Source organism: Nannospalax galili, unplaced genomic scaffold, assembly GCF_000622305.1.
Source record: "Nannospalax galili isolate Female #2095 unplaced genomic scaffold, S.galili_v1.0 scaffold5, whole genome shotgun sequence".
In the NCBI taxonomy this organism is placed as follows: domain Eukaryota; kingdom Metazoa; phylum Chordata; class Mammalia; order Rodentia; family Spalacidae; genus Nannospalax; species Nannospalax galili.
This window is the reverse complement of record NW_008353126.1, coordinates 3048977-3067904: the sequence shown is the minus strand read 5'-3', so window position 1 is coordinate 3067904 and position 18928 is coordinate 3048977. Positions and strand designations below refer to the sequence as shown.

General features: G+C 41.9%; 1 protein-coding gene across 1 annotated transcript in view; it reads right to left on the bottom strand.

The window, feature by feature from the left end:
- Aknad1 (AKNA domain containing 1) overlaps positions 1-18928 on the bottom strand; it is a 41146-nt gene that overhangs the window by 20256 nt on the left and 1962 nt on the right. Inside the window, 8 exon segments of the mRNA XM_029554674.1 lie at positions 994-1091; positions 1094-1155; positions 12734-12791; positions 12794-12851; positions 16188-16250; positions 16523-16589; positions 16591-16666; positions 16822-16861. Coding sequence (XP_029410534.1) covers positions 994-1091; positions 1094-1155; positions 12734-12791; positions 12794-12851; positions 16188-16250; positions 16523-16589; positions 16591-16666; positions 16822-16861 — 522 coding nt within the window.

Sequence of the window (18928 nt, the reverse complement as noted above, 5' to 3'; positions counted from 1 at the left end):
GACTCGGTACTGAAGATGACGTCTTCTGAAGCTGGGCCTTGAATAAGCGAGATTTTTGCCAGGAAGCAAGAGGTTGGGGGAGGCAGACGTATGTCTTTGGACGGGCTTACATTTATATAATCTCATCTTATCCTTGGCTCTGACAAAAGCTTCATTCAAGTTTTGAACATCAGCCCCAGGTTATGTCTTCAAATACTGTATGAAAGAGTCATTAATTAATTAGGTGATTCGCTTTCTTGGAATTTTAATTTAGTCTGAAATGTTCTGATAATTGAGCTACAAACACAAAAGGCTGAGTTGGGTGTGGTGGTTCTTGTCTGCAATCCCAGTCCTTGGGAGGCAGAGGCAGGAGGATTACTGAAAGTCTAGGACAGCTTGGTCTGTGTGGTGAGTTCCAGACCAGCTGGACTATGCAGCAAGACCGTTGTTAGAGAAGAATCAAAGACAGAGGCTGAGAAGATGGCTCACTAGTAAAGTGCTTGCAGGACAAAAAAACTAAGAACAAAAAGCATGGAAAACCAATAGGGATTGATTGATGGGCCGCTCAGTCCTGCAAATGTAGATAATCTAAAAGAATTTAACTTGAAAGACGGAAAATACAAAAATGGAGTCAGAGGAAATTATTATTTAACAGAGCTTGGGTTTTTTTTTTTAATTTAAAATAGTGAGCACACAAAACTATGAAGAGTTTTTTAAAAAGTGTTTTCCAGGCATGATCTAAAAAAGTCTTATGATTCATCTAGAAGAAGCTCCTCAGTAGTTTATCATTTTGAACTGTATTGCTAGATCCTAAACCAAACAAATGTCTTAAAAGCCAACACTTGAAATAGTATACAATTATTAAAAGTTGATTCCATTTTAAATAATGATTCATGGGACTTTAGCAAGTCGTTTTCATGAAAGATTAGAACAGAATTCAGTAAGTTCACGAGTTGAGAGTCTGAACGTGCATAAACATGATTCTTCCTGGCAGCACGTTAGGCTGTAGGTTGCTCTATGACCTTTTGAGGCTGAAGAGGAGATGGGTGCTGCAACACCCAGGGCGGCTGGAAAGCGCCCAGGAATGGAGGGAGCTGAGGTGCACTTGCTGCATCCATGTTTTCTTTAATGTCTTCAAGTAGCATCTCCAACTTGAAGATTTTACCTTCCACTTTTCTGAGTAGACATAAACAAGCAGGTGTCTTGTTTGTGTCTAAACAAGCAGGCAGACACATTCGAACTAGCAGCAACAGGTCATGGATTACTCTGAGCTATGTTATTCCCATGAATTGTCTTCAGGCAGGAAACAAAAATGCTCATCTGTCCCAACATCCTGTTCAAGTTTCATTCTAGCAGCCCAGGCTCTAATTCACATCTGCTGTTAGTGATGTGTCATTCGGTGAGTAGGATCTTTCTGGCTTCCAGTGTTTCTACTATACCTTGGCAGGCAAGCCTTGCTCTTCTGGATCTGATGATGTCAATGTGTCTTGTGGTCCTTTTTATGTTTTAACTACATTTTATTTTGCATGTATGTATATGTGTGGAGATCATAGGACAACCTGTGGGGCTGGTTCTGTCCTTCCACCATGTTGGTCCCAGGATTTGAACTAGGTCATCAGGCTTAGCAGCCTGTACCTTTACCTGCTGAGCCATCTGGCCAATCCCTAAAGAAAATGCCCATTTCTCATGACTTAGTTGCTAAGCCTTTCTGCTGAGTTGGTAAAAGGGAACCAGTTTTACATTGGAATTAAAGCCAGGTCCTTGAGAATGTGAGGGAGAAGATATAAAATATGCAAATAATCTAATCAACAGGTTTGTTATGAATACAAATACATGTTTATATGAGCATATATTTTGCCCACCATTCATCTAAATAATTTTGTATTAAATAGGAAATAAAAAGTAGAAATGGGGCTGATGAGACAGCTCAGGAGGTAAAAGTACTTGCCATGCAAGCCTGACAAGAGAACCAATTCCCAGAAGTTGTACAGAGAGAGAGAGAGAGAATAAATTTTTAAAAATATTTTATTTATTATTATTATTTTAACAGAGCATAGGGTATAGGTTTATTTACAGAAGAATGGGAACCCCACATTTACGGCTGCACCATAAAGTCCACACTCAAATACAGATCCTGTGACCTCCAGACAACAGTACAAAATGGTGAGAGAGGTGCCTCTTGGTGTTCTTGACTTATATATCCTTTTCCCCTCCCCCCACATGGAGCTAAGGTCGATTGATTGGGCGGGAGGGGTAACTGACTCCCCCCTTGACTTCTTGATGAGCGTGAAAAGGAGGTGTGACTATAGCTTGCCAGTATAGTGGTTGAAGGACATTTCCAGTTAACACTCCACCCCTTCCTCTAGCTCTTTCTGCCAACCTCTTCCGCAAAAGTTCCTGAGCCTTAGAGAGGGTGGTAGGTGTGGGATGATCCTTCTCCTGTTGTGGCAAGGCACTGAGCTTTCGGATCTCTGCACCATCTGTTTTCCATGGGCTTTTGGCCAGTTTCAGTTTCTACTATAAAAACACACAGCAAGAAGCAAGAACATCTAAACAGTAACTGCTATAATAACTTAACCTATTATAGCACCTAGCACATAGGTGTATACACCTATGGGTGTCAACACAAATGCTTGGTAGGTACTTTAGCAGGTGTGTCATTTCCATCCAGCAAAGCAATTGCAGTGGTTTCCCCACTGGGGCCTATAGTCTCCCCTGCCACAGGGGGTTGGCCAGGTCTACAGTACCAGATGTGTGTTCCACCCCTAGGAGCGGGCATTATATCTGTCCCAGGGCCCTGGTTCCTCCAAGGGGCAGGACCTGCTGAGGAGAATTGACTGTGGAGAGCTAGCCACGGAGGGAGGGGCTTTCTGCGCCATCTTGGGAAGGAAGCTGCAGAGGGCACGGAGAGAAAGATGGCCCTGGTGTCTCACCCACGTGGATGTGAGAGGGGGCATTTACCCACCTGGGGCGAGAGGGCCCATGAGGTGTCGGGGAAAGCTAGCAGTGACTATGGGCAGGCTGCAGAAGTGAGAATGGAATGGCAGGCTCTGAGCCACGGTGCAGAGCTAGGCACCCAATGTTCGTTTCTTTGTAAGTCACTCCCCTCCCACCCCCAACAGATTAAACCATAATAAATTCACATAAAGATATGTTATATGGTTTGTCTGATAGTGCCCAGAGCAAGAGACCCCAAGAGAACTTGGGTGACAATATCCAATTGAAAATTTTCTGATTGTACATACACTAGATGCTCCACTATTGCACCTGCAAGACCATCTTGTTTGGTATTTTGTAGTGCAACATGCAGGGTCTGTCATTGAGGAGACTTATAGGGAACTATTCTCCCCCAGTCATCTGCATGTTGCCTTTTGGCACCATGAAAACCACCTGTCCAGTGGCAGGGAGTTTCCAGTTTAGTCCAAGCTTGATTTCTCCTCCTGCGCTCACATCATGCAGTGTCTTCAGCAATAGGGTTTTTCTGTCTGCTTCTGGTGTACAACCAACATTATTGGCAATGGCCTTTATTGTTTTGGAGACCTCTAGTGTCCCTCAGGCCAACAGCTCATAGGGGGCAACCCACCTCTGGCACTGGGTTTTTCATTTAATAGCCGTATTGCTTCTGGAAGGGCTTTCTTCCATCCCTGTAGGATTGCTTAAGGCTTTTTTTTTTTTTTTTAACTGTGTATCTGGATAAATTTCCCCCTTTATTCCCATAGTTATTTGTATAGTCCTCCTTCCCCACCTCCCCATTAACTACCCCCCTTTTACATATTTCTCCCTTAATAACACCTTTATCCTACTAATCTTCAAGAGAGAATAAATTTTAAAAATTTAAAAATAAGGGCTGGGGAGTTGACTCGGCAGTTAAGGGCACTGGGTGCTCTTGCAGAGGACCCAGGTTTGATTTCCAACACCCACATAGCGACTAACAATCACCCATAACCACAGTTCCAGAAGAAGTCGATGCCCTCTTCTGACCTCCACAGACAGTACACAACATGGATGTACTTATATTCATACAGACAATACACTCATACACATAAAATAAAAATAAATAAGGGCCTGGAGAGATGGCTCAGCAGGTAAGAACACTGGCTGTTCTTGCAGAGGACCCAGGTTCAAATCCCAGCACCCACATGGCAGCTAACAACTGTCCATAACTCCAGTTCCAGGGGATCTGACAGCCTCTTCTGTCCTCCATAGGCATTGCATGACATGGGTGCACTTATCTACATGCAGGCAATACACATATACACATAAAATAAAATTTAAAATAATAATTTTTTTAACTTAAAAATAGAAATCAGAGCCAGAAATGGTGGTACAGCTCTGAGGCAGGAGGATCACAAGTTCAGGACCAGCCTGGGCTACGTTGCAAGACTGTCTAAAAAAAGAAAGAAAGCAAGAGGGAGAGAGAGAGAAACAATATGAAAATCAATGTAATGCCACTGAAGCAGCAGCACACTGAGGGAAATTTATAGCTTGTTCTCTATTTGTTTGCCTCATGCTTTGCGAGAGTATCTCACTGAGTGGCCCTGGCTGGCCTGGAACTCATTATGTAGACCAGGCTGGCCTCCAATTTGCAGTGATTCTCTTACTATGTCTCCCTAGTTCTGGAATTCCAGACATGAACCACCATGCCATGTTCTTGTTTTTAAAGAGATGATGTCTCACTATGCTGCCTAGGTGGCCCCGAACTCCTGGGGTCAGGTGATTATCCTGCCTCAGTTTCCTGAAGACCTAGGACTCCAGGCCTGTGCCGTTGCTCCTGGCTTAGTTGAGGATTTATTATTGTTAGTTCATTTGTTTGGTGAGGAACCAAATGACTAAGTTCTTTACCACTGTGCTACATGGTCTTAAAGCATAAATTATTAGGGACTGGAAAGGTGGCCCAGGGGGTAAAGACTCCTGCCATCAAGGCTGATGGCCTTAGTTTGAGCCCCAGAGCCACATGGTAGGAGAGAAGCTGCTTCTGCAAGTTGTTCTCTGACTTGCACACATGCACAGTGGCATGTGCAAATTTAAAATGAACTATTAAGAGGAAAATTAAAAATCAGTTAAATATTCAAACATAAAGGCTGAAAAAGAAGTTGTATAGTGAGTAAATCTAAGAAAAGGAGGAGATTCCTAAATGTAAGAATACATGAAATTTAAAGGAATTTAATCATAAAATAAAATACATTTGGGAGAAAAATGCAAAATAAATCACTGAAAATTATGATTTAGAAATATAAATACTAGCTGGGTGTGGTGGCACACGCCTTTAATCCCAGCACTTGAGAGACAGAGGCAGATAGATCTCTGAGTTCTTGGCCAGCCTGGTCTACATAGTGAGTTCCAAGCCAGCTGGGGCTACAGAGAGACCCTGTCTCAAAAATACAAAAAAATTGTTTAATTAAAAAGAAATATAAATAACATTAAAGATGAGGAAAGAAAAATAAGCAAAAAATCTTAAATCAGAGTGAACAGACTAGTTTCATATTTGCATCATTTAAAACCTAAGTAAAATGGGCAACTTTATAGGGAAAATATAAATCATGAAATTTACTCTGAAATAAGTAGGGAAGGATGAGAGAAAAAAGGCTATAGAAAAAATGGAAAAGATTATCAGAAATTACCCCCCAAAGCCACCAAGTCCAGGTGGTATTATGCGTGAACTCTACCAAGGATTTAAGTAACTGATAATTTGTTCACTATTAGTTACCTACAAGACATGAAAAGAAAAGGGAAATTTTCCCAACTTGTTCTACACATCAAAATTAGGAAATTTATAAATATATTCCACTATATTAATAAATCAAAGCTTACTAAACAGGCTAAAAACTAAATGTGTATATAAATGTATATATTTATATGCACATAGATATTGTTGGGGAATGTTAGAACAGATTCTCATGTCTCGCAAACTGGCCTTGAACTCCTGTGTAGCTAAGGATAACCCTGAACTCCTGACCCTCCTGACTCAACCTCCCAAGTACTGTGATTACAAGCATACACCGCTGCACCCAGTAAAAGCTAAATATATTTCTAAATTCCATGTGTTAAACATTTTTTTCTAAAATAACAAGAAACATATTTCTAGAAAGCTAGAAATGAAAGGAATTTTTTTTTCATTGAAGCTTATCTACTGGAACCTACAGCATCATACCTGGGAGAATGTTCATTACTATTAGGAACATGACAGGAATGCTCTCTTGTTGGACCTGGTGGCTCACACCTGGAATCTCAGGGCTCCAGAATCTGAAGCAGGAGAATTACTGTGAGTTCAAAGGAAGCCTGAGCTACATAGTAAGTACCAGGATAACCAGGGTTGCAGGGTTGCACAGCAAGATACTCTCTCAAAACAATAAAACAGGGACTATAGCGATGGCTCAGCAGTTAAAGGTACTTCTGCTCTTGCAAAGGACCTTAGTTTGGTTCCCAGCACCCATGTTGGACAGCTCACAACCATCTGTAACTCCAGCTCCAGGGGATCTGATAACCCCTCCTGGCCTTTGCAGGCATCTAAATTTATATGCACATAGCTACACACACACACACACACACACACACACACACACACACACTTGCGGATGCACACACACAAAATGAAAAATAAAAATAATTTTTTAAGAAAGAATGCTTTCACTCTTTAGTATTGTTTGCTTAGCATTGTTCTAGAAAATCTAACAAATGAAACAATAAAAAGAAATATGTGAGAACTGCAGGGGCTGAGGGAACAAAACATGTACCTAGCATGACCAACCCACAGAACCAAAAAAAGGGATGGGGGGAATGAGAAAATTAACTATGAAAAGCCTCCTGCTACCAGGCATGGTGGTACACACCTTTAATCCCAGAACTCGGGAGGGAGAGGCAGCAGATGTCTGTGAGATGGAGGCCAGCCTGGTCTACATAGTGAGTTCCAGGCCAGCTGGGGCTACAGGGAGACCCTGTCTCAAAGAACCAAACAAACAAACAAACAAACACTGCTATTTTCAGGTGCTATGACTATCAAACTTAAAACCTGAGACAATCAAATTAAAGTCAACAAAACTCAGAGTTGAATAAGGTAACCCAGTACAAGTTAAGTACACAGTTTTCTGTATTTCCTGTAGATCAGTTAGAGTAAACAACTATTAATAACACTTAGAAAAGCTGTAAAACAGCTAGGAATAAACTTAGCAAAATCTGCATGAAGAAAACATGTTCTTAGACAAGAATACTCATTGCAAGAGAAATTTTGTTGTTGTTGTTTTTGGTCATTTTGAGATAGGGTCTCCTTGTAGCCCCAGCTGACCTGGAACTCGGTATGTACACAAGGATGGCCTTGAACTCACAGAGATCCACCTGCCTCTGCCTCCCAAGTGCTGGGATTAAAGGCGTGCGACCTCACACACGGCTGAAAACAAATTTTTAAGTACTAGTTTGTTAACTTTGTTGCTCTATAAAATATTGGGGAAAATAGAGTTGGCCATAACATCAATGGTAGCCAAGCAAAAGTATCACTTCCCAACTCTCTCCAAGGAGTAATGTCTGCAGTGCACACACCTGCTGGAAACCACTGAGCTCTTGATTGAAAATCTGTAGGTCTTTAGATTTCCCCATAATTAAGCTTTAATAATCGCCGTGCATTGTACCACCAGCACAAAACAGTGTGCAGCTTCCTGTACTTGTGTTTCTTCCAAAATGCCCCCATCATTGCAAACATTTTTTTTTGGCCAGGGCTCTTTATTTTTTTTTAATTTTTAATAACTGCATGATTAGAAGAAGCATTTCATTACAGCTTTAACATATTCAGTAACACACTCCAGAGCAAGAGTACATCTCTTTCACAAGTGGCTGTAAGTTTCTAGGTTCACAGTTGAATTAATACAGTTATACAATATTGAACTCAGTATAAGCCCTGTAAGACATAAAGTTGAATGAGTTTTTAACCTTTAAAAAAGATCTCCAGCTTGGCGTGGTGGTGCATGCCTTTAATCCCAGCACTTGGGAGGCAGAGGCAGGTGGATCTCTGTGAGTTCAAGGCCAGCCTGGTCTACATAGTGAGTTCCAGAACAGCTGGGGCTACAGGGAGACCCTGTCTCAAAAAGACCAAAATATATATATCCATTTCATTTTAGAATATATTGTTCCTTGCAGAAAGACTCATTGTTTTTGCTACTAACACTGAGATGTTGGCGCATGCATCTCTAATCTGTATGTATCTGATTATTACTAGTCATAATCGGTTGCACTCGGATCCTTGATGCCTGTGTATGTCTATAAAGTCATCAGGTAGATTTCAATGGTAATGTTTATCACATCTACTGATTAACATAACGTAAATTTCCATGCTTCCTCCTCAAATATAGTACATTTTAAAAAATTTGTTGGTGTGTGTGTGTGTGTGTGTGTGTCACACAGAACATCCCAAACCATCTTATTCAACTATACACCCACTTCCCAGATGGCACCTTCCCATAGCCTCCCTCCCCCCACTAGAGCAGGGATACTCTGCAGTATCCTCTGATATCCCTGCTACTGTTTGCTGTGTTGTCGGCACCCCCAGCCATTCCCTGCTACTTGTCCAAAATGCAAACATTTTAAACAATTTCCACTCTACCTCAGTGTAATCCCAAACAAAAATGCTCATGATATTTTATTAAGGGGATTTGATGAGCTAATTATAATGTTATTGGTGAGAAAAATGTCCTAAGGATGGTCAAAAGAGAATTTTTTTTTTATCATTTTCAAAATTTTTTATTTTCATATGGGGGAGAGAGAGAGAGAGAGAGAGAGAGAGAGAGATTGCCTTCCACCTTGGGTTCTGGGATCAAATTCATGTCATCAGGCTTGCATGGCAATTGCCTCCCGAAGCTGCGCGCTCGGTCGAAGAGGACGACCTTCCCCGATAGAGGAGGACCAGTCTTCGGTCAAGGGTATATGAGTAGCTGTGCTCCCCTGCTAGAACCTCCAAACAAGCTCTCAAAAGAGAATTTTAAGGGGCTGGAGAGATGGCTTAGAGGTGAAGAGCATTGACTGCTCTTGCAGAGGACCTGGGTCGATTCCCAGCACCCACATGGTGGCTACAAACCATCCTTAACTCCAGTTCCAGGGGAATCCCAAGCCTTCTTCTGACCTCTGTGGCACTGCACGACACAGGTGCACTCACATACATGCAGGCAATATACTCATACACATAAAATAAAATATTCTAAAAAAGAATTTTAAAAGAGAGACATGTGCCAAACTATGGTGAATTATTATTATTTTATTATTATTGTTATCATGTGTGTATAATGTGCATATGGGGTACCCATGTGCCACAGAGCACGTGTGCAGACTGTTGTCTCCTACATTTATGTGGGTTCCAGGTCCAATTCAGGTGGTCAGGCTTGTGTGGCAAGCCCTTTACCAGCTGAGCCATTTCACACTGTGATAATTTGAAACTGTGTGGTCAATGTAAGAATAGAAACAGACCAATGGGATGGAATAGAGCCAGTCCTACTGCCCATAAATGTTTTGTATCCATTTAAAGTGTCTTTTTCCACCAGTGGGAAAAAGTCTTGTCTTACTCAGTAAGTGGCAGGACAAAGAAAAAACAAAGCAATACTAAATAGTAAAATAATGGGAAATATGCTAGAACCTAGCAGGCAGGAGAGAAAAAAAATGAAGAGACAAGGAAGACTGATAACTTTAAGAAAAAGAAAAAGTGAGGCCTAGAGATTCAGTCAGTGATATAGTGCTTGTGGAGCGTGCACAAGGCCCTGGGTTCAACCCCACACTGCCAAAAACAAGTGAAATGAAAGAGCCAGACCCCCCAGGTGGTATGAAGTGAGGGGCTCTAGGACATGACTGGAGACAGCAGAGAGAGGGCAAGTGGAGGAGAAAAGAAATAAAAACATGATGATTTAGAAAAGGCTTTTTGAGGGAATTTATGATTTTTTCCTGTACAGTGGAAGATAAGCTTATATGCCAGGAATATCAGGGAGCATGGACTGATGGAGATGGACCAATTTCTTGACTTGGGATCCAGCTGTTAATGTGTAAAATTATCAAATGACTATCAATTTATTCTAGTGAGCAAGATGCATTAGATCCAAAAAATATTTTCACATATTAGCTTTTATGTGTGTATATGTGTGTGTGTGTGTGTGTGTGTCTGTGTGTGTGTGTGTGTTGCTAGGGGTTGAACTCAGAGCTTTGTACATGCTAGGCAAGTGCTTTGCCACTGAGAGACACTCCCATATTATTTATTTATTTATTTATTCATTCATTTATTTGATATGGTCTCATGGGCTCATGTAGCCCAGGCTGGCCTTGAATTCTCTAGATAGCTGAGGATGGTCTTGAACTATTGATACTCCTGTTTCCATTTCCTAAATGCTGGGATCATAGGCATGTGCCAATGTAGCATGTTTATTTTTATTTTCAGATAGGGTCTTGAGTGCCCCTACCCTTGAACTCACTATGTAGCTGGCCTCAGCTTGAACTCCTGATCCTCTTATCTCCTCCTCCTGAGTGCTGAGATCACAGGTGAGCACTACCACACCTGGCTTCATATTACCTTTTAAAGGTAATAAGAAGGTTTTAATGAGAGCACAGCAGATGACCAAGCAAGGGATCACTCAATGAACTTGCAAACTTTTGCCTCTGCAGAGACACATCTATATTAGCTATGGGATTAACCACTGAGAAGATTCTGGGCTCTACAAGACCCAGAAGGCTACATGGGCTTCTGCCCATTGCCACGTTAGCCCATGTTGAGCTGATCAGCCTGGCTTGTCCTGAGGTGGCTTCAAGTGAGTTTAGAGAAAGACTGGGTCCCTCCCTCATCCCAAGGTTGAGAGCCTCTCCCGTATATGGGATATAATTGCAGTTAAAACCCTTTTGATTTATATTCATGCCAAACACAGTGTGGTTGTAACCAGGATATAAATAAACATTGTATAACTTTGGTCTCAATGTAGACAGAAGCCTGTCTTGAAAATGACTGCCAAAACCAAAGATTCCTTGGAAAACAATATACTAACTTTATTACTTTCCTTTGAAAAGCAGAAGCACATAGCCATTTTTTCCCAGGAACAAAAAAAAAAACCCAAGGTTTTTTTGGGAAAAGTCAATATTAAAATCCCATCTCTGCTGTTGGTATTGGTAGACAGTGGTTCCATTCATTTTCTGAAAAAGTAAAACTGTGCCTCAGGGAAAATACTTCAGGATACTATTTGTGAAACATCAATCATTAAAATATTTTGGCATCAAGATTTCCTGTTCAAATGCTGAGTAGAAAGCTGAACTAGACAAACTGAGCCTACTCAATGGGTTCTTCTTTTTATTCATAACAGGAAATTAAAAGCAAACAAACTTAGCCTGGAGTTCTGGAATGGATCTTAAAATTATTTGGAGAAAGAAGAGAATGAGTTCATAGTGATGTGATCCAGGTTTCTAATGTGAATTAACTCAGGCAATCACTTAAGCGTTAACATTTGTCCTTTGTCAGAATCCGTGGGTCCCTCACCTCAATCTAAGCCATCTTTACAAGCATCCTCCCCTGCCCACAGCCCTTCTGAACTGTCAATGTATGGGAAAGAACTGAGGAAAAAAGATGGATAGATGAGAAAAACCAATCAGGGGTAATAGAGGCAGGAGTGAGAAACAGGAGAGCCGAAGGGAGGACTGGGCTTTTCTTCTTTCTTTCTTTTCCTTCCTTCCTTCCTTCCTTCCTTCCTTCCTTCCTTCCTTCCTTCCTTCCTTCCTTCTTTCCTTTTTCTTCCTTTCAGGTGCCATTGCTCAGGAGCTATGATGGTTAATTTTCATTGCCAACTTGCCACCATCTAGACTCACTTGGGGAGAGTCTCAGTGAAGGATTGTTTATATCAAGATGGCCTGTGGACATGTCTGTGGGGCATATCTTGATTATGTTCATTGAGGTGGGAAGACAGGCCAGTCCACTGTGGGTGGCACCATTCCCTGGGCAAAGGACTCTGGATCGTATAAGAGTAGAGAATGCACACATTAATTCATTAATTAATGCACACATGATCTCGACTGGGGATGTCAAGTTACCATCTGCTTCAAGTTCCTGCTGCCTTGAATTCCCTGTAGTGATGGACTGCAATCTGGAATATTGAGGCAATTAACTCTTTCGCCCTTAAGTTGCTTATGCCATGGTATTTTATCATAGAAACTTTTTTATTTTAAAGTCAGGGCCTCTCACTGACCTGGAGCTCACCAAGTAGGCTAGCCTAACTGGTCAGTGGGCCTCAGAGATCCTTCTGTGTCCATCTCACCAGCACCAAGATTACAAACATGTGCCACCACACATGGCATTTGGGGTTTTCGTTTGTTTTGCTTTATTTTGTTTTACGTGCATAGTGAGGCTCAAACTCAGGTCTCTGTGATGTAGGTACTTTATCAACTGAGCTATCTCCCCAGCATGGCCCTCAACTTTTCCAGAGTTTTCTTGTAACCTTCTGGTTCTCAGAACCAACTGAAATAGCAGCCAACAGAATGAAAAATGGTGGCTCAACACCTCAGTCCCAAGAGATAGGTGTTCATTTTGGGTATACCATGTGGTCAGCACCCTCACTGCACCTTACACACAACAGGTGCTCCATAGACTGACATCAGGTGACACTGTGCGCATTGACACCGGTGGGGTTTTTTTGGTTTTGGGGTTTTTTTGCCAGTGGCTCTCCAAGTACTATGGCAGGTGCTGCTTCAGAATTCCCCCCTGGAGGAAGTCGCCCCTGGTCCTTCCATCCTGCACAGCTGGTTTAAGCCTGACTTTTGCGGATCAAAGTCATCATCTGCTGAGGATTTATGCCTCAGGACTTGCTGCTTCTCCTGGTGGCCAGAAACTCCTGCTCCAGCGCTTCAAGGTTTCCTTGCAGTTGCTCCAAAACCTGTAGCAGTAATCAGGGATCCCTGGGATCCCTGGGATCATTCATGTATAGGCAGATACATGAAGCTGTTTTCCAATCATTCATGTGTGAGGGGGTACATGAAGCTGTTTTCCCAAAACACGATGTAGGTGTGCCCTACAGTAGTGGAAAATGAGGCCCCCACCTTCCCAGCGGTGTTGGTGGTTCTTGTCTGAGTTGCTGTCTAGAATAAGACAACCCGAGGGTCATCCTGGCATGCACAATGTGCTCTTAGTGCCTGACTGAGAAGCGTGGTTGCTTCTGGTTCCTCTCTGGAATTCATTCTGAACCTCCTGAGTGGACAGTCATAATCCTGTACATTGATTTTCCTGCACAACGATTTTCCTTCTTACAAGGCACTTGCCTACTTATCTTATTCTGTCCACATGTGAGTGTTGTAAATATTTCACAGTAGGCTCCATTATCCTGGTTCTGCAGAGGAAGAAATTGAAGCAGTGGAAAATGTCTGAAGCCACAACATCTAGAATGGAACTGAAGGTAGAGGCCATGGCAGCTGGAGGGTGAGGTAGGGAAGGAGCCCCAGTAAGACCTAACCAGAGCAGCGAATGGGTCTTCCACAGGTCACCACATAGTGCTGTGCAGGTTAATGTCAGACTGCAGGTCAGCATAGAGGTCTTTGATCTACAGCCCCAGCTGCTAACCATTTGCTGGCCCCACCTATATGAGGCCCTAGACCAGAATTGTGGGATACAAACATTTTATCAGACAGAGTCCCTGCTCTAAAGGCTATTATTTCATTGAGAAAGGAAACCATCAATTAAACTACTTTGCTAACACACGATGACAGGTTTGAGACTTCAGTCAGCTTACAGTTTGCTCAGGAGAACCTAGAGTAGGCACTATCAATGAGAACAGTAAGGATGAAGTAGAGAGGTAATGCCAAGGGTAGAAAATTAACTCAGTGGGGTTACAGGACCAGACACAACGGGGTTCAAGGTCAGACACTATCACTTACTAATTGAATTATTTTAGTCAACTTTAATTCTCTAAACTTTTAGGGGCTTTTTCACTTGCAAAATTTATATAATATCCTTTACCCCAAACTCTGAAAATTAAATGAGACAGCTGTACCATGAACATTGTGTTAATGCTCATCTGATTACAATAGGGTTACAGCCCAATAAAACTGTTGTAAATCGAAAGTATAATACATAGAAATACATTAATACATCATAGCTTAGCTTAGCCTAGCCTAGCTTCTCATAAATATGCTAGAATGCTTCCATCAGCAGTCTGGGCAACATCATTCACAAAGCCCATTTTATAATAATGTGTTGAATCTTTCATGTGACCTATTGAATATTGTGCATCATAGCATTGGGTGTTAACCCTCATGATCACATGGCTGACAGGAAGCTGTAGGCTTGTTGCTACTTCCCAACACCTCAAGAGAGAGCCCCAAACTCATCCACCCTATAAGTTCAATCCATAGCTCTGCCAAATCTTCAGTTCTAGCCCAAATACCTCTCAAGGCTAGAGCCATTGCTCTGTCTGCAGCTAGATTTTCTCACTTGGAGGTTTTAAAGGGTCCTCAGAGGCCTCTTCCTGCTTTCCATACCCATTCTGAACTGGGTCCTTCACTTCCATTTCTGACCTCCGTTATCCAAGACAGAAACCTGGAATCATCCACGCCTCCTCCTTTCCTTTATTTGTTCCTCTCGATCCATCACTACCACCTTCAACCCCATCTCCATCCTCATTGGCAGCCTTGATTCTGACTCTTATAACTTGCCTGGTGTTGGCTTACTAACCAGTCCCCACCTACAGTCTCGCCCCCATGGTGCCTGCCCATCACTTGGCTTTAATTCCTTTTGTGTTGCTCCACCATCCAAACTCCAGATAAAATCCAAGTTCCTTTCATAGCCTGAAGTCCTTCCATGATGGAGTCCTTGTCCACTTCTCTAGTCTCCCGTCTTCCACTTCACCACATATACTCTGAGCTCCACCTGAGGAGTTTCAGGGCCACACAGGTCCTCACACTGGCTGCGTGCTTGTGCCTCTGTGCTGTTGCACTTGCTGTCTCCTTTTTGTCTGAAAGACTCTTGTCTCCTATTCTGACAAGCTTTGCACCCATTCCTCTTGTAATACCCAAGCGAGTAGTCACTTCCAGGGCCTTCCAAAGTCCCCCCTCAACTGCAAGCTACCACGTGTGTCAGCTGGTACATCCAAGTTACATTCGAACGAACTGTTCACTAATCTGTTGTTCCTGGGAGACTAAAAGACACTTGAAAAGGTGTTTCTCGAAATCCCTAGTACCTGTGACATAGAAAATGTCTGATAAAATTAACAAATATATTTTATTATTTTTATTTTATGTGTATGAGTGTATTGTCTGCATGTACATAAGTGCACCCATGTCATGCAATGCCTGCAGAGGTCAGAAGAGGGCATTAGATCCCCTGGAACTGGAGTTAGTTGGTGGTTGTCAGATGCCATATGGGTGCTGGGAATCAAACCCAGTCCTCTGCAAGAGCGGCCACTGTTCTTAACCACTGAGCCATTTCTCCAGCCCCATAAAAGTTTTTAATTAATGCATTAATAAATATGATGAGTAAATGAATAATTAGGAGTGGTGTTCTGGAACACAGCATCTGGGTCCTCCCTGGGGTTTGCTCACAGTGTGGAGTTTCTGCAGCACAGTCTACCCTGAACTTTGTGCATGCCTACATCAGGACTTCTGGCCACCAGCCTCTGTTGACCCCATGGTCTAAACTTAACGTCTTTCATTTTAGCCCATGTGTGATTTGCCCAGTTTCAACCTTTTGCCCCACTGCTTCACCTCCACTTCCCATGACCCTGGCACAGATAGCAAAGCTGACATGATAGCAATATGAATTAGTGATTTCATTTGATGTAATGCAAAAACAAGGATATAAAAGCAAAAGCTCCACAAGGGTCTGTTTTGAGTTTCATTTTTAAGTTTTCATAGTCTCATACTGAATTCCTAAATACTAGTCATTTTTACTGCCTAAATTTACTATCAGGGTATCAACTGTGGGCAGGATCACCCTTTACAATGACATTCATGTTCTTCTCTGGAACATTCTATGATCTCAGATTTATTATAAGGTGACTGGTGAGGTACATAATAACTCCCCTGAGAAGAAAAGAGGCATAAATAATGTAGAAACAGAATTGTAACCCACTTCACTCCAGAAACTAAGACAGTTTAATTTTCAGCAAAATATTTCCTTGTGCTCCCTCTACTCCTGCCCACTGCAGAGAAAATCAGATGCATGAAAGCATGCATGTGACTCTCCCAAAATAAAGATTTAAAAACTGGATAAAATTCATTACCAGCCTCCCGTCCTGCAAATAACAAAAAGAATCCTGTTTTATTCTTTTGGAAAATTCTTGTACCTGCAGTGAAAAAAAACATGCAATATTTCATTCACAGCACACCCTCTCCTGTTTGAAGTTGGCTATGTCTAATGTATTAACACGCATTAAAAATATTACCTTAGGGGTGAGTAAGATGGCTTAGTGGGCAAAAGCACATTCAGCCAAGCTGAGTTCGATTCCCAGAATGGTGGAAGGAGAGAACCAACTCCCACATATTGTTCTCTGACATCTGCTTGTTGGGTGTGCACACACAAAATAGATAAATATTTTTAAATGTTTTTAAGTATTACCTTAGTCTTCAGTTGGTCTGTCTGTTCTTTTAACTTCTGACACATTTGTTTGCCATGGGATATCTTGAAATATGTAAGAATTTGAAGATGAATCTTTCAGAGATGTTGGTGTCTGCTTCAAGAGATGTTTCTCAGATTCTATTCCTATTCAAGAAAGAATAAGTTTGGATACTGTTCATTTCAACTTTTCAAAGTTTTATAAAGTATTAGAAAAGGAAGTCTGTGACAGTCACACCATTTGCTTTTTCAAAGTTTGTGAAATGCCTGTCTAAATTGTAAAGGTTTTAAAACACTGGTACCTGTGAGTTGTTCTTGACGGATATGTATGGTAGGCTCCATCTGCAAAGTTAAAAAGTAGAGAACCTTGTTATTCAGACTGTCTTGTGTTCTTGTCATCAAGGAGGCATCCCAGTGTTGTGGTCCAAGCTGGGACCACAATGCTGAGGTTGAATTCCATTGTGACACTTATTGCAGGGTGATTCCGGTGATTGCATCATCACTATAATTTCTTGGTGGTAAACTGAGGAAAGGTAGAGAACCTACCTTCTACAGTTGCTCTTGAGGTTAAATGTGGTGGTACATCTGGCATTATAATTGTACTTGGCACTGGCAGGTAGAATGCGCTCACATTTCTCCTAAAACTCAGCATAAGTTCCATGAGAGCCAGGACCGTTGCTGATCTGGTCACCAGCTCTGTTGCTGGTGCTCTCATTAGCATCAAACACATGGCAGCCAGACTATAGGAATAATACAGTATGCATTAAACTCTAAAGCATGCATCAAGACCATGGTTGTTTCTACTCACTGTAGGCTAACTGGATAGGGGTTTAAATTCCTGAGTGATTCACCTTTAAGGTCTTCCCATTGTTCCCAGTATATAAAGCTGAGAATCATGAGTGCCAGAGGGCTAAATGGCTGTGCTCAAAATCAACTGTGGCCATTATGAATCTCTCCAGTGTTGGATGATGCAAAACCTATTGGGTCTAGTTCTCCAACTTGAAATGACAGAACTGGAGAAGAAATCAGATGCCTAACTTCGAGCTAAATGACAAACTCAAGCATCACTGGAGATTGGCGAGTGGACATCCATTCTGTTCCCACTAACCATGGGGCACTAAGAGCTGGTCACAAAGTGGATGCTCTGTGAGCAGAATGAGGAAGACAGAGAAGCATCCCTGTCATACCAGGTAGGTTCTGATTCTAAGAATGTTGGGGGAAGAGGGTCTGCAGTTGACCCAGAAGGAGGTGAGAGATGGAAATAGAAACAGGAACATGATCCTTTCATAGAAGGTTTAAGAGAAAGACTATCCAGTCCGGGCAAAGTGTCAATGAATCAAAATGTTTCCTGTGGTTATTAAGATGAATTTGCCTAACTAAAGAACCTAAAATAATCAATGAGGTTCTGAACCTCAGTGTGATTGGAAGTTGGGTAGAGATGAGAAGATGGGCTAAGGGAGGGGGACAATAGCATAGATTAGACATTAACAAAATTTCATACTAAATGGGTACTAATGCAACGTTTGAGTTATGGTATCAACCGACTTAATTGGATTCCATCTAGCATTAATAACTGAGTGAATAGTGTGTGCAGGACACAAGGCCAGGCCTCTGTGGGAGTCAGGACACAAGGCCAGGCCTCTGTGGGAGTCAGGCAGTGGAAGAGTAAAGACAAAGCTTCTGCCCCTGAGGAGTCTAGATCTAACAGGATAGGCTATTATGATCCAAAGCTGATTTGATAGAAATACATAAAATAATCTAACACAGACAGCTTGAAAACAGAAGTAAAACTGTCCCCCGGAGTAAATGGAACTAACAGGAAGGAAGAGCGAGAGAAAGGGGAGAGTAAAGGGACATGTGGGACGGGGAGCATACTCAAAATACATTATACAGTTGCATAAAAATGAGCTTGTGTAACCCAGTTTAATATTATTACTACTACTAATAAGGATGAATCAAGCAAGCAAAAAGTTGTGATTTGGTGGATTTGAAGTTATATGACCTAAAGGAAATTGTAGGAAGCCATATGGACAGTCAGCTTTTGATAAGTCAAGTTGGAACGTTCTAAGCCAGGTGTGACGGTGCACTCCTGTATTCCCAACACTGGGAGGTTGAGGCAAGAGAATCAGAGATTCAAAGCCAGCCTGAGCTACATGAAACTGTGTTTCAAACCAACCAACAAACAATAGAAATAAATGGGATGTTTCATGCAAAGGAGTTCAGAAAACTCAGGGTCTGAAGAAAGCCAGGCAGTTTAGAATGTTTCCCAGGGAGGAACTGAGTCTAGAAGTCTAGATGAAGTTAAGAAATACATCCAGAGACCCAAATTCTAACGAGAAATTTGGATTTTATCTTCTGATTATCTTTTTTTTTTTTTTTTTTTGAGACAGGGCCCCCCTTTGGCCCCAA